The sequence below is a fragment of the Cydia strobilella genome, chromosome 21, assembly GCF_947568885.1.
Source record: "Cydia strobilella chromosome 21, ilCydStro3.1, whole genome shotgun sequence".
Lineage (NCBI taxonomy): Eukaryota > Metazoa > Arthropoda > Insecta > Lepidoptera > Tortricidae > Cydia > Cydia strobilella.
This window is the reverse complement of record NC_086061.1, coordinates 6021866-6037987: the sequence shown is the minus strand read 5'-3', so window position 1 is coordinate 6037987 and position 16122 is coordinate 6021866. Positions and strand designations below refer to the sequence as shown.

The window sequence follows — 16122 nt, the reverse complement described above, 5'->3', positions numbered from 1 at the left end:
GGAACTACCTTGAACCAAAATAAAAAAAAAATAAGTATACATACACTTTTATCACACAACCTCAACGCAACGACGGTCTATAAAACTGTAAATAAATGAAAATCGTATATAACCTAAGTATGGCAATGTCCGTTTTCTGTCACAGTATACAATAAATAGTCTCTGCAGAAATCGGCACTGTCCGTTTTTTAGGACGTCCTAATTAGTACTTGTTTACCAGTACCATCGACAATGTCACAAAAATGTGACAAGATTTATTCCACAATTTTTGACTTAAAATGTATCTATGATTTAATGAATTTTATATAAAAAAATTAATAATACCTAGTAATAAAATCAACACAAGCAAAACATTTTGGCTATTTATATTTTATGACGTCAGGAACACACTCCGTCGCAAAGTCCGCCGCTTGCGCATATAAATACCAAATGTTGCCTGATATTGACATGAGCTAGGAAAAAAGTATAATTCTCGCAATTTCTTCAACGTACTTCCTTTTATAGTCCGCACCTAGTGCTTAAACTTAGCACCACATTTGTGACGTTTTCAATCAAAACTGTCACTTTTTTAGTACCTACAGGTACTAAATGTGTCGTTTTCAATCAAAAGTTACCACATTGTCGCTTACCATAAGAACAAAATTCCTTATGGCATGCGACATGCGACAATGTGGTAACTTTTGAATGAAAACGACACATTTAGTACCTGTAGGTACTAAAAAAGTGACAGAAACGCATTAAGGGTACAATCAACAAACTTAAAAAGGTTTTACATGATTGTATTATTCATTTTATAACCCGAACTGTACGTTGAATAATTACCTAACATTTTTTATCGGACACTACTAATTATACGAATGTATTTATCTTTAGATGGGAGGCCTCGAATGTGTGATAACGGGCCTTTTAGACCTGACACGAGAAAGCGGCGCGCATTGGCTGCGCCGGGAGCACTTCACTCTTATCGTAGTCTGCGTCTCGTTCTGTGTGGCTTGCATCAATATTACTCCAGTAAGTGTAGATTTAATGGCTCTGTGAGCTGTAAACCTCGCGGTCCCCATGGACTCAAATCCAAAAACAGAATCAACAAAAACACCATATAATTATCGAACTTGCCACAAAATTTCACGACAATCGCTTGGGAAATGTGACCTGGGTGCGTAGCTAACGTGCAATCGTTAAACGCAACTGTCACTGTCCCATTAGTGTGGAAGAGTGATAGAGAAAGATGACTAATACGCTATGGAGCGTTAACGATTGGCACGTTGGCTACGCGCCCTGTAGAGGAGAACCGGACAGCCTAACAGCTGTAGATATCTGAATATACATAGGTACGAAAACGTTTTTGCTCAATTTGAAAAGGAGACGCTTTATCCGCGCTTTGCACTGACTCAGTCAAAAAAGTTGTTAAGTAATAAAAAAGTGACCAACGTCTCAAAGCCTGACGTCTGACAGACTGACGTCTTCAGGATCCGGCCTCGCTGAAGGCCTCGAATGTGCGACGAGTCTATTAGACGTGACGCGCGCGAGGCGGCGCGCGTTGGCTATGTCGGGAGCACTAGGTACCTATATAAAGCCTAGTACATATAGAATTGGCACATAATTAGTTGATAGATTTTTTTTCATGGTGGGACAAATATTGACAATTACAGTTCAATCACCAACCTTCAAAGTATTCATGGTGAAAATATTATTTTGCTGGCTTTTATGCAGTTTAAAGTTTTCGACCATGGAAATTGAGAAAAAGAGATTGATCATTATTATTCACAACGACGGGACTTAATCGCGTAAAATAAGTTTTAAATTTACCTCCGACGTTTCGAGGACGGCGTTGTCCCCGTGGTCTCGGAGAAGACTGGCTAAAGTTGACATCAACATCTTCTAGGCGCGCGAGTTTTTCGAACTACACGCACTTGGTCTTGTTTAAGACCAAGTGCGGACAAGTGTGGTCTTGGTGTTGTTTAAGAGATTGATTGTGCACAAATACCTCACAAATTCTTATCGGTCCAGGATGAAGACAGCAAAGTCGCTTAAGATGCTAAAAATTAGTGTTTGACGGGTCATACAACGTTGCATGGAGATTCTATCCGCCAACAGGAATAGAAACTAATCGGAGGTCTGGCACAAGTAATAAGATTTTAGAAAAAAGTCCTAAGGTCAGTCAAACAAAATACAGGACTGCCTGATTACGATTTATCACGAAAATTCATAGAATGACGTAGTACTGTAAAGATGATTCGCCTCAGAGGTGGCTATTAAGAGCTATCGAGCAATTAAACATTTAAATTGGACCGTTAAATAGAACCAACAAGCTAAAACACGAGCTCGACTATTGTGCGACCGAGTTTTGATAAAATTCGAAGGTTGCTTGTTGTTGGACGACGAGACGTATGTAAAACTGGATTTTAATCAACTACTCGGTTCGTAGTTTTATATGGCCGATAGTAGAGGAAATGTACCCGAAAAATATAAGTTCGTGAATATTGACAAGTTCGCAAAAAAATATATGATATGGCAAGGAATTTGAAGTTGCGGCCTTAAGACGAAAAGTTTTATTACATCGTCAACAATGAAGTCGGACTTTTAATTAAAGAGTGCTTAGAGAAATAGAGTTTTGCCATTTATTAGAAACCGATAACAGTCCCGTGAAATTTGGGCCTGATTTAGCCAGCTGCCACTACCCAAAAAAAGTTTTGGCATGGTATACCTATAATAAGGTTGATTACATACTCCGCGAGATGAATCCTCCGAATTGTCCCCAATTTCGATCTATCGAAAACTACTGGGCTATGTGTGGGCAATCATAAAAAAAAAATGTGAAATCCTTATGTGTTTTTTTAAATATTTAATGTGTACAATGTGTGAAATTGTTTTGGGCCACTGACACTATAGAAATAAATCACAATGAAAAGTGTTTCATTTGACGTGTGACAGAAAATAATCTCCAACTAGCCAGTTATTACATAACCAAATGCAATAAGGCGGCAACATACTACTTGTTGAGATTTAAGTAGGTATGTAAAATGTTTATTTATACTTCGCATTAATTCGAAGGAATCAACATTTAAAATATCGTATATTTCCAAAATTAGACATTTCCCCCCGGAATTTTTAATTAATAAAACCAAAATTACATATCATTTATACACGCCACACTAACAAGCCACAGCTAGAATTCGCTGTACATTTTGATTCCTGCCGGGATAAGGTCGGACTAACTACTCCAGGCTTAAATGGTGCAGCAGCAATATGCTGGAACAAATCGTAGAAGAATGACATTCATCATTGATATGGTGGTCATTCGAAAACCTGACGAGGATTGGTTTACGAGGAAGGTTATCATATAGAGAAGTCAGTTAGTTTGAGGATGTGACCATAACAGGAAAAGGTCGTTTGAGGAAGTTGGCCATACGAGGAAAAGGCCGTTTGAGGAAGTGGTCATAAGAGGAAAAGGCCTTTAGCGGATTGTGGCCTTTCGGGGAGGCCATACGAGGAAAAGGCCGTTTGAGGAAGTGGTCATAAGAGGAAAAGGCCTTAAGGGGATTGTGGCCTTTCGGGGAATATTGTTTCTAAGTGGCCATTAAAGGAAGTGGCCCATTGGGGAAGTGGTCGTTCATAATACTTGGCCTTATAAGGAATGTGGCCGTAAGTGACCAGATCCAACATGACTAGTCAAATTATCCAGGATATCAATTCGTTGCGATCTACATGGGATCAACACGCCTTTTAATGTGTAACTTTGCCCAGGTAGACTTAAATTTTAATATTAAAAAAACTACTATAACATTTCTTCATTTATTTGACAGGGTGAATTTACCATCTCAAGATGGAAGAAACCATAAAAAAAACTCCAACTTTGCTTTTAGTTTCCAACTTTTCCCAGGTGGCAAACTGTTTTACTGAGTATTCTGTTTGACAGGGTGGAATCTACATGTTCCATCTTCTGGATACGTACGCTGCCGGCATATCGCTTCTTTGTTCTGCACTATTTGAGGCCGTGGCAGTTTCGTGGTTCTACGGTAAGCAACCAGTGTTGCAGTTGTTCTGTTACAAAATTGTAAGAGTATAAAATGTATAATTAAATATGAATTCTTTATTTAACATTACTTACCATGACAAATATTGCTTGACTTGAAATAAAAAACAGTATTTTTTTGGAAGAAAGGCACATCAGTATAGTTAATTAAGTACATATAGACAGCCTGTATGGTAAAGAAAGAGAGTAACTTATTATCAACTAGGTACCTAATGCTTGGCATGACGGGCAATGTTGAACTAGTTTACGGTACTAACATTAAAACAAAAACACTTATAAAATAAGTGATAGTATGTATCTACTGTAAATTTAAGTGACATGCAGTTGAATTTACAATGTATTTTAATGCTGCTATATTTATAGGTTTGAAGAGATTCTCAGATGATGTGGAAGAAATGCTTGGCTTCAGACCCGGATTATACTGGAGGATATGTTGGAAATTCGTCAGTCCAATATTTATCATAGTGAGTGTAATAAAATAAATCACTTATTTACATTTTTGTAAAGACCAAGCCTACACTGTGTGATAAGCAGAGATCGGCGGGGGTGAGCTATTTGCCTATAATATGACATAAAGCATGTTAATTTATAAGGTTAATAGCTCACCCCCGCCGACCTCTGGTGGAAGAAATGTATTGATTGTCGTGAAGTTAAAATGGACCATTTATTCGAATTACTATACCCAAACCCCACCTACTGTACCTACTGAAAGACAATCACTTTAGCCAGATTCAATCCATTTATATATTTTTAATTACATAATATATGCTTAATAACAAATTTTCGATACATTATATTGTCCAAAATAATGCATTCAACTCAAAACTCAACTATTATCCTGATTAAAATAAATAAACATGATTATAATTTTCTAATGTTATTACTTACTAAAAATCTCTAAATCCTACAGGGTGTTGTAGTTTTCGGACTCCTGTACCAACAACCACTGCAATACCAGCAGTACATGTATCCTCAGTGGGCAGAGGTGCTGGGATGGGGCTTGGCCTGTTCCTCCATCCTGATGATACCCATCGTGGCTATTTATAAACTGCTCAGCACTCCGGGGACGCTTAGACAGGTAAATATGTTATCTTATTATTTAAGATATGATCCAGTGGGAGCTTGAGTAACAGAGTAATACTGCAATGTTCTGCCGCCAGAGGCAGCACTAGCACAAACCTTAAAGAGTAGGTAACTTATATATACTATGCCTTAAACAGTTTTTTTGATATTTATATCATATTAATATTCCTTTAAAATATTTATCAGTACGGTTTTTACTCACTATTATTTTTAGTCGCTTTTGGCGACATGTTTCGGATTCTTTGGGAATCCATCCTCAGGCACGAGTGTCCGCGGCGGTTGTTCGTCGTGCACTGTCGTAAATATTTTGAAATATGTCTCACGATAGTTTAAGTGCGATTAATATTCCTTTATTCATAAAATCACAAATTTAACATCTTACAGGGAATTAATATTCAGATAAGTTGTCACAGATTATTTGTTACGAATAAATATGACATCGATGCATCAAAGCGGTTTATATACAGTTTGTGCTAGTGGCACAGCACTCCCTACGCAGAGTTTCATTAAAATCACCGTGTTAAGCTTACAAGTAGGTTTTGTGTCTGCTGCACGATTTGTATGTTATCACATCTTATTATTCTTTATTTCAAGCACAAATTACAACACACAACACAAGACACAACACAAGAGTTAGACCAAGGAAAGTCTGCAGAGATTTTAACAGTACACGCAGTGCCAGTGTTATTTACGTCATAATTTCATAGAAGATTGACGTTTAAAATAACACCTGCACTGCGTGTGCTATCAGAATCCCTGCAGACTTTTCTTGCTTGGACTCTAGCTGACATTAAAATTAATCTTTATTTTATCTTTTTTTTTGTTTACAGAGAGTTGCCTGCTGTATATCTCCGCAATCGGAACACGAAGCTATCCGAGCCGGGGCTCCAGTCTCCCGTTTCTCTTGGCGGCATTGGCTCTATGTATAAATTCTAATAACCCCGAACTAAATACGGTATATGAGTATTTGACAAATTGATGCAAACTTTACAGTTTGTAGGCTCACTGATATTTATATTAGATTGGTGGGCAATTTTACCTTTCAGGGTAATATTGAGCATCTTTGCATGCTCTTATAACTCGATTAATGGTTCTACATGAGCGTTAGTGAGAGCTTTCTTAGGTTTTGGCAATCCAGCGGTAAAAGTAATTTTTTTTTTAATACCACGACGGTGGCAAACAAGCATACGGCCCGCCTGATGGTAAGCAGTCACCGTAGCCTATGGACGCCTGCAACACCAGAGATATTACAAGCGCGTTGCCGACCCTTTAAAAACCTGTACACTCCTTTTTTGAAGAACCCCATACTGACTGTAATGTAATGACTGTAATTTACTTCACTATCTGTTTTACAGCTTTAGGTGTAGATAGTACTATGATATTTAAGAAATTGTAAATATTTTAAATTTGAATAGAGAAGAAACATGTCTAAGTAGTAGGTGATGATCAAAACGTTAGTATAAGTATAAAATACTTAGTTTCGAAAAGTTTTAGATACTTTAAGTATCTGTTTGTAATTAAAATTATAAATATGTTGTACAATTTATTTATAGTTTTCTTCTTTAAAACACAGTCTTCTTAATTTTTTTATCACTTATTTATTAAAAGAAAGTCAATTTTGATAGCACACGCAGTGGTATTTTAAACGTCAAACCTATGAAAATATGACGTATAAATAACACTTTCACTGCCTACCTATGCTATCAAAATTGTTGCAGACTTATTTTGGTCTAACTCTATAATGTCTGTGCCCTCAGCGATTTACTAAAACTCGTAATAATAGACAGGCTAAAATAATTTTTTTTAATACAGTTGCTCAAAAAGTGCTACTGTACGTAGCTGTTTAGCGTCCGGAAAGTTGGTTTTCGCGAATTTACTTCGCTTTTTACGTTTCCATTTTTTTTTAATGTATACTTGTTCCAATTGATGACTACTTTTGATGAATGTTTATATTAGTTTCCTTTAAAAGTCGTAATCAACATAAAAACCTACTGCTAATGTAAGAATACGAAAATATACATATTTCATAATTTAATTACTTACCTCATCATCATTATAATACGTTTATTTTTTAATATTGAATATTGATAAACCTTTCTTAATAAGTTGTCTGAATGGAACGGAATAGCTATGGAAGGTAGAGGTAGGAATAGCTGCTGAAACGCCTGTCAAAGAAGAGGCGTTTTTTATTACTTTTACTACCTACTACGAGGCGTTTTAAGATTCCAGTTTTTATTCCTTACTTGTTGTTTTTTTTTTCGCAACTGTATCCAAAAACGTCGTTCGATATACGTCATTCTTCACTAGTCCTGAGTCTTGCCACTCGCCTACGGCTCGTGGCAAGCAAGATATCTCGGTACTCATGGAGTCATGACATACTTTCCGCACTAGCATCGAAATGTACTATTAAGACCATAAAGTAGAAGATACTAACATTGTAAGGTCTTCGCTCTCTTCATTATTATATTTCAACTATATTTTTTTGAAATTAATACATTTTAGAATTCTTTCAATGTACGTACGTTACTTTATATTAATAAATACCAATACTATTCCCAACCTAATATAAATTAGTTGCATAAACTCATAAATAAAACGAAACTAGCTTTAATCGGCGGGCAATGTTAAGAGAAGGGCAAAGTAGAAAGGAAGGACTGTAATAAAAACAATCGTACATATTCAATCATTAATGTTAATATTGTAAATATGAAATACAACAATATACTCCTTTATATTATTGGAACAAAATACTCGTCCCGTACTGGACCAATATCGCTAACAAATCTGTGACGTACACAATAATTTTGTATATAATATTTACCTGAATAAACACGTGTTTAATCAAATTATATACTTATATTTTGCAATTTCTATGCTTCCAAATATTTTTATAATATTTCTGATACGTTTTTTATTCAAACTTTTGCATGGATAAAGTAGATAATTGAATCGACAAAATAACATTATTTCTGCGTACCTAGTTGATGTGATGCAGTGTTTAAATTTAACCCTTAAATGCATGATTAAAAAAATACAACTACTACTTGGCGTTTGGTTTAAAGGTGCGTTCAGAAACTTAAGCTTATTTCTGTTGAATCTGTGAGCTGTCCAATGCTTTGTATACAATTGGCAACAATATGCATTTAAGGGTTAAGAAATATGATAATACTAGCTTTTGTCCGCGACTTCGTCTGCGTGGAATTAGTAATTTGGGTAGCTTATTTTTTAACCAATCGGATATTTATTGTTTACATAAAAACTTCCACCCCCTTTTCACCCCCTTAATTTTACCTGCTGAACATTCAGCTTGTGGTAGCTCTGGTCCCCCATCAGAAACTTGTTCAGCTAAGTCTTGCAGGCGCCGAGGGACCCGTGGGAAGTCACCTCCAGGTGTTCCAGGTCTTGGAGAACTAACCCTGACTACAGCAAACAGTACCTACTGCACGTTAAATGTGTGGTAGCTCTAGTCGAGGCCTGCTTCATCTGGCAGCCCTTTAGGTGTTCCAGGTCTTGGAGAACTTACCCTGCCTACAGCATACTCTACCAACTTCAGATTAAAGGAGTTTTACCCCTCATCCGATGCATCCAGCAGCACTCCAGGTGTTCCAGGTTTTGTGCTGTCTCCATCATACAGTACCCACGACACGTTGAGCGAGTGTTATCCCTGACCCTTAGCACCCAGAAGCACTCCAGGTGTGCCAGGTCTTGAACTGTATCCATCGTACACTACCAGCGGTACGTTGAGCGAGCGTTACCCCTGACCCTTTGCACCCAGCAGCACTCCAGGTCTTCCAGGTATTGAGCTTTCCCCGTGATACTCTACCAGCGGCACGTTGAGCGAGTGTTACCCCTGACCCTTGGCTCCCAGCAGCACTCTAGGTGTTCCAGGTCTTGAGCTTTCCCCCATGATACTCTACCAGCGGCATGTTGAGCGAGTGTTACCCGTGACCCTTTGCACCACCCAGCAGCACTCCAGTCTTCCAGGTCTTGAGCTTTCCTCATGATACTCTACCAGCGGCACGTTGAGCGAGTGTTACCAGTGACCCTTTGCACCCAGCAGCACTCCAGGTCTTCCAGGTCTTGAGCTTTCCCCATCATACACTACCAGCGGCACGTTGAGCGAGTGTTACCGCTGACTCGTTGCACCCAACAGGCCTCCAGGTGTTGGCAGGTCTTGAGCTGCCTCCACCATACACTACCCGGGTAGTGTAACATTTTTTTAAATTTTGTTTTTACTTAGGAATGGTGTCAATGTTGATACCATAATAGTAGTTTGTGCAACTGATACATAATGAGAGGGCTTAAAACACAAGTGTGGTTTTATGCAACGAGCGTCAGCGAGTTTCATAATAGAATCACACGAGTGTTTTAAGGCCTAATTATGTACAGTTTGCATACACTACTTTATCTACACACAGACACATCTGATCTGTGCATAATTTCCGCCATACATTGACAGATTTATCCTCCACCCACATCTGGCATACATATCTGACGGACATATCTTTACGTATTGTACTATTTTTTCAGGTACATAGAGGGTAGGAGAGTTATGTACTCTCCAAAGGTGTATTTTTGAAATGTAAATCTAATGTTTGAGTCATTTTACTAGTCACTTTTTAACCGACTTCCAAAAAGGAGGAGGTTAAGACGAATGTTTTTTTTTTGTATGTATGTTACCTCATAACTCCGTCATTGGTGAACCGATTTGGAATAGTTATTTGTTATACAAGGGTGCAAAGTAGTATTTTACCCGCGAGTGTGGAATTGAAACACGAGGAAGCGAAAGGATTCTATAGTTGAACCACGAGCGAAGCGAGTGGTATAAAATAGAATCCTGAGCGTAACGAGTGTTTCAACACACGAGAAGTAAAATACATTTGCACCCGTGTGTAACACAAAACTTTTCACCTCACTATAGCGAGGAAAGTGCAACATCCACAAGCGTTAGATCATCTTCATCACTGGAATCACTAATTTTTTTACGATATTATAATAAAAAACTGGAAATTCTGTATTTCCTTGTGAAAAGTTTTTAAGTAAAAATGTTGTTGACAATGTTGACATTTCTGACGTATGAAATGTCAATCATGCGTTTTGAAATTGCTTCGACTCAACTTGTGCGTTCAGAATTATATTTAACATCAATATTAAAAACAAACGTTTCCTATGGACTTTAAAGGTTTATGACATAAAATCATTAAATAAAGCTAAATTTGGTATTTTTGGTTAGATTCTCAAACCATTTATTTAATATTAGTTAATATCGAACGAACCATTATTATGAGCGTTTTACGTTTTGTTATCTGTCAAGCTACTTAAACACGCTCCATCCAAGGTCAAATTACTTTCCCCACTAGTGGATAAAACGCGTTTTCCCCCGCTTGTTTTAAAGGATAAAAGACAACTTTCCGAGCTAGTGAGGGGAAAATTTGTTTTTTTTTTTGAATGTGTATAGTCCCAAGTTGGTCCCGTTTTTGTCAAAACCCAGTTCTGATGATGGGATCCATGAGGAATCCAGGGACTAATTATTCTGTTCCTTCTGCTATTTCTAATGTATAAATATAAATAACGTTATATGTATATATATATATATATTTTTTTTTTTTTTTTATATCAGAAATTTTTACCTTTAATGAAATGACTCTTTGGTGACACCTATTAAATCATACTAATGTTTACTCAATTAAAACGATTTACATGTAAAGAACGGTCGAGTTTTGTAATTAACAGCACCTAAAACACTAATTGTTTTTTTAACAATACTGTTTATAAAATGACAGCACATATGGAGTCTCAATTACTTACTGATTTTCACGACTGATGGTTAGGCATGCGTCGAAGTAAAACAACGTAAAAAATAAACTAATCGTTTTCTAAAAATGTATTTACACCACTTCAATAAGTACTGAAAGATCCCTCACAACGGTATAAATAATATTGTGATTGCATGAGTAGATCCGGAGCAGCTAACAACTTTCGGATCAGCCCTCGTACAGCGATTTTTGTATTTTCATCAACAAACTAAGCATTAACAATTAAAAAGTGACATTTGGAACTGCTGATGAAGACCAGAATGGAACTCTTTAACGATGACTAGTTCGCTTTAGCGATATGTCCTCTTCGTTAAGTTTACTAAGCCAGTAAGATTTGTAAAGAACATTTATATGAAGGTTTAGTCTGATGATGAATTCCATGAGGGATTGAGGGAACTCCTCAAATATTATAAGCATACATACAGCGATATTTGTATTTTCATCAATAAACTAAGCATTAATAATTAAATAGTGCCATTTGACAAAGTGGACATGAAAAAATTTGAACTAATAATTTTTAAGAAAAAAAAAACCGACTTCAATTGGGGGATGCCGTTGAAAGGTTACTTATTGTTGATGGTGCACTCCAGACAATGAAATGAAAAATACAGCATTTTTTGCCTAACTAAAAGGAGGTAAAACCACACAAGTTTTTAGTAGCATTTCGTTTCTGTAAGGGTCATAGTTCTAACCTAACCTAACCCAATGTTCTGATAGCATTTCTTTTCTGTAAGGGTCACAGTTCTAACCTAACCTAAGTCTAACCCACTTTTCTGATAGCAGTTAGGTTCTGTGAGGATCGTAGTTCAAAAAAAAGTCCAGGTCCAAGTTTGGATCTGGGTCCATAACGAAGAGAATAAATCGCCAAACGTGAACTATGTGTCGTTGAAGAGTTCCATTCTGATCATCATCAGCAGTTCCACTTCATCAATTGTCACTTTTTTATGTAAATGCTGGATTTGTTGATGAAAATACAAAAATCACTATATGTATGCCTTTCACATTTGAGGAGTTCCCTCGGTTCCTTAGGGATCCCATCATCAGACCTCGAGCTTGACAAAAAAGTGTCTTGAAAACCTAACTTGCTTACCAATCATAACGAAGAGGACAAATCGCCAAACGTGAACTATGCGTCATCGAAGAGTTCCGTTCTGATCATCATCAGCAGTTCTACTTCATCAAATGTCACTTTTTTAAATGGAAATGCTGGATTTGTTGATGAAAATACAAAAATCACTATATGTATGCCTTTCACATTTGAGGAGTTCCCTCGATTCCTCATGGATCCCATCATCAGAACTCGCGCTTGACAAAAATGTGTCTTGAAAACCTAACTTGCTTACCGATCATAACGAAGAGGACAAATCGCCAAACGTGAACTATGTGTTATTGAAGAGTTCCGTTCTGATCATCATTAGCAGTTCCACTTCATCAAATGTCACTTTTTTAAATGTAAATGCTTGATTTGTTGATGAAAATACTAAAATCACTATATGTATGCCTTTAACATTTGAGGAGTTCCCTCGATTCCTCATGGATCCCATCATCAGAACTCGAGCTTGACAAAAATGTGTCTTGAAAACCTAACTTGCTTACCGATCATAACGAAGAGGACAAATCGCCAAACGTGAACTATGTGTTATTGAAGAGTTCCGTTCTGATCATCATCAGCAGTTCCACTTCATCAAATGTCACTTTTTTAAATTTAAATGATTGATTTGTTGATGAAAATACTAAAATCACTATATGTATGCCTTTAACATTTGAGGAGTTCCCTCGATTCCTCATGGATCCCATCATCAGAACTGCTTTTTGACAAAAACGGGACCAATCTGTATGTATATACTTACAATCAAAAAAAGAATTTTCAAAATCGGTCCAGAAATGACGGAGTTATGGAGTAACAAACATTTAAAAAAAAAAAAACAACCGAATTGATAACCTCCTCCTTTTGAAATCTTGAAGTCGGTTAAAAAGTAGAAAAAAAAGAAAAAGCGACTTCAAAAAGGATAAAATAAAATAATATTATTACTGTTCTATGCGCTAGCAACTGATACGCTTGAAGTCGGTGCTAAGCCAATAAGTGATATGTATACGTATGCCTAATATTTGAGGAGTTTCAATACTCATTATATACTGGAACTCTTTCTATCAAACTACACCAGGGTTGGCATTCGATTTGACGGTGTTGATGCTTTAAAAATTTGGCTTGGCACCGATTTCAAACGTATCAGTTGCTAGCGCATAGAAAAGAAATAATATTATTTTATTTTATCCTTTTTAAAGTCGGTTTTTTTTTCTTTACGTTTTGAGAAAAATAATTAACACGTAAGAAACACCTTCAAAACAGAATGTGAATGATACAGTCAAGTGTAAAAATATGGGTGCACTCATCATACTCAAAAATATGTCCCATAGCTCTTATGTAAGCGAATTAAGAGCTATGACACATATTCTTGAGTAAGTTATATGCACCCATATTTTTACACTTGACTGTACATAGGGCACCGCTTTTAAGTACGAGTAAACAGTTTAGAAGTAATAATATAGGTATTAAAATAAATTGGACCAATTACGCCCGTAGCAGGAAGATGACGGCTACCTATATCAGGAAAATGACGTCGGCATTTCTTTTATTTCAGTTTATTAGAGAAAATAACCCCCTATTACGAAAGAAATTTGTAATGGAAATTGAATGGTTTCTGAGATACTTTCAAGTCACAAACTTGATTTTGAGAAGTAGATGGGCCTAAACATAGTAAGTAGAGCGCTTTATTTGCGTATTGTTAAACTTGTTACTTTGTTTTGTAGCCTTCATTTTTGATAGATATATTGTTATAAACACAAAATTAAACATTTAAGTAGAAAAATTTATGGCTAATAGTAACAAAAAATGTTTAAATAAATTTATGTTACTGCCAGAGAAATATTCCAACATTGTCAGCTATTGCAACTTTGCTCCAATTAAATAAAATTTCATATTCTTTGCATCATCATCTTAACAATTTAAAAAAAGTATTATACTCTCAAACTCTATTTTTCTACATCATGAAGCGTCTAGTACTTTTAGAAAATATATTTATCTGTGGGCAAAGTTAAAACTGCGAGGGCAATGTTGTAATGTTTTATGGTACATATTTAATTCGTGTATGGTATAGCAATGCTCCGGGAGAGTTAAAACAAATCTATATATTGAATATTAATGTTGTGCAATATATATATATTCGATATTGTAAATAATTATATATTTTAGGGGTTTCCGCAAGATTAAATGTAAAACTGTGTTCATTCATTTATAAATAAATGTCTTAGATAACTGTATGTTTGTTGGTTTTTCTACTCTTTGAAATTGAAAACCTGCCAAGAGCGTATCGCGCCATGTGTAAGATTCCGTATGAACCGAACGTTGTCAATAGCCATTAAGTAAAAGGGAGTATCTTCGCAGCACTTGTACCGCATTTTGATGGGAAGGCTTTCTGCGAAAACTGTTTTCCTAAACTTTTTTTCAATTTTTTGGACACATGGTTCAAAAGTTAAGGGCACATTTATTTATTTTAAGCGATGATTCCGAAAATATTTCACTTTTTTTTAGTTTAAAAAACCTAAATCTAACGACACCTGCTTATATTTTATGATTATTATGTTTTGATCAACATCATATATGTACTGAAATAAAGATAAAGATTTACTTAAAGATTTATACTTTATACTTTACTTATATAATTTAATAATAGGACTTTTAACTGCGGTTCGAAAGCAGTAGTCATCTTGCTTGGAAATAAAGTTACAGCCGTTTGAAATTTACAGTTTTTTTTCTTCACAGACCTTAGTCAAATACCCTCTATTACTTGCCCTCTCTGTGGCTTTTTATTTATTTATTGAGAAACAAACAGTCTTAAAATAAACATGAGCAACTTAGCTAATAGCTACAAATTGTTTTTTTATAGACCTATAGTTTCCTAATTCACATATCGAGGAACAGTTAAAAAGTAATGATAAATAGTGTAAACTTGCAGTACCTAGTAGTTGTACATAATCATAACAATAGTATACTCATAACTATAGTATATAAATGTATAAAAAAGAGAAGACTCAAATTACTGAAATTACAACAAGTACTTACTATCGGGTTGCTTGCAACATTTCACCCTTATTTTAATAAAGAATATAGAATATATAGTTATACCGTCTTTAATGTAGCATACAAGCACAAATTAATCCCACCAAAAACATTTCGACGCTGGAAAGGAGAAATGGGATAAGCGACATTTTCTGAAATATTGAGTTATATACACCGTTGGAATCGCCAGATTTTTCTGCATCGAATGAACTGGGTTTCATACCAATCTGACGACTTTGGTGTCGCTTATCCAGTCGGTGATAAGATGAGAAGTAGTAGGTTAGCGTGGTATGGGCATGTGATGAGGAGGGATGAATGCCATATAGGCAAAAGAATGTTAGGGATGAATGTTGATGGACGGAGAGCGAATGGTAGACCCAAAAAGCGATGGATGGATTGTGTGAAAGAGGATATGAGAAAGAAAGGAGTGAGTGCTGAGGTGACGAAAGATAGAGGAGAATGGAAGAGAAAAACATGTTGTGCCGACCCCACATAACGTGGGATAAGGGCAGGAGGAAGAAGAAGAGATCCAGTCGGTGATTTATAAAATCACTTACAAATTTATATTACCAAACGACTTAGTTATTAGCAACTTTTTGAAAAGTGGAGATGAAGATGAGAAGTTATTTCACGTCATGAAGCTTAGAGTTTTTTACTTATTTGTCACTACAATTTAATCTCAACTCGGATAATTTTGCCTTATGGCAATTAAACTTTTACTGTTGGTTAACTTTTTTTACCTGGCCGAATAATAGATTTTAATGTCGTTTGAGACATTTCACCTATATCTTTATGTATAAATTTACATAGATAGATAAATTTACTTAACTGTTAAATATAAACTATTGGCGTTTATCCACATTTACCTCACTTTGAATATAAAACTTTTGTCGTTTATTCCGTTTTACCTGAAATTACTTGGAAATACTACAGTCGGCTACAGGACTTATATTTCATATTATTGCTTGTATGAAATATAAGTCAATTTGGCGTATAGAATTCACTAAAAATACTTTTATTTTCTAATGATTTGTCTGTTAGATAGGTTTACCTTTCCTGTCAACAAA

General features: G+C 35.8%; 1 protein-coding gene across 1 annotated transcript in view; it reads left to right on the top strand.

Annotated features, from left to right (window-relative positions):
- LOC134751043 (sodium-dependent noradrenaline transporter-like) overlaps window positions 1-6160 on the top strand; it is a 38068-nt gene extending 31908 nt beyond the window's left edge. Inside the window, exons 16-20 of the mRNA XM_063686378.1 lie at window positions 874-1011; window positions 3920-4019; window positions 4400-4500; window positions 4947-5114; window positions 5950-6160. Coding sequence (XP_063542448.1) covers window positions 874-1011; window positions 3920-4019; window positions 4400-4500; window positions 4947-5114; window positions 5950-6048 — 606 coding nt within the window. The 3' untranslated portion in view covers window positions 6049-6160. The remainder of the gene's footprint in view (window positions 1-873; window positions 1012-3919; window positions 4020-4399; window positions 4501-4946; window positions 5115-5949) is intronic.
- Window positions 6161-16122: the final 9962 nt, after the last annotated feature.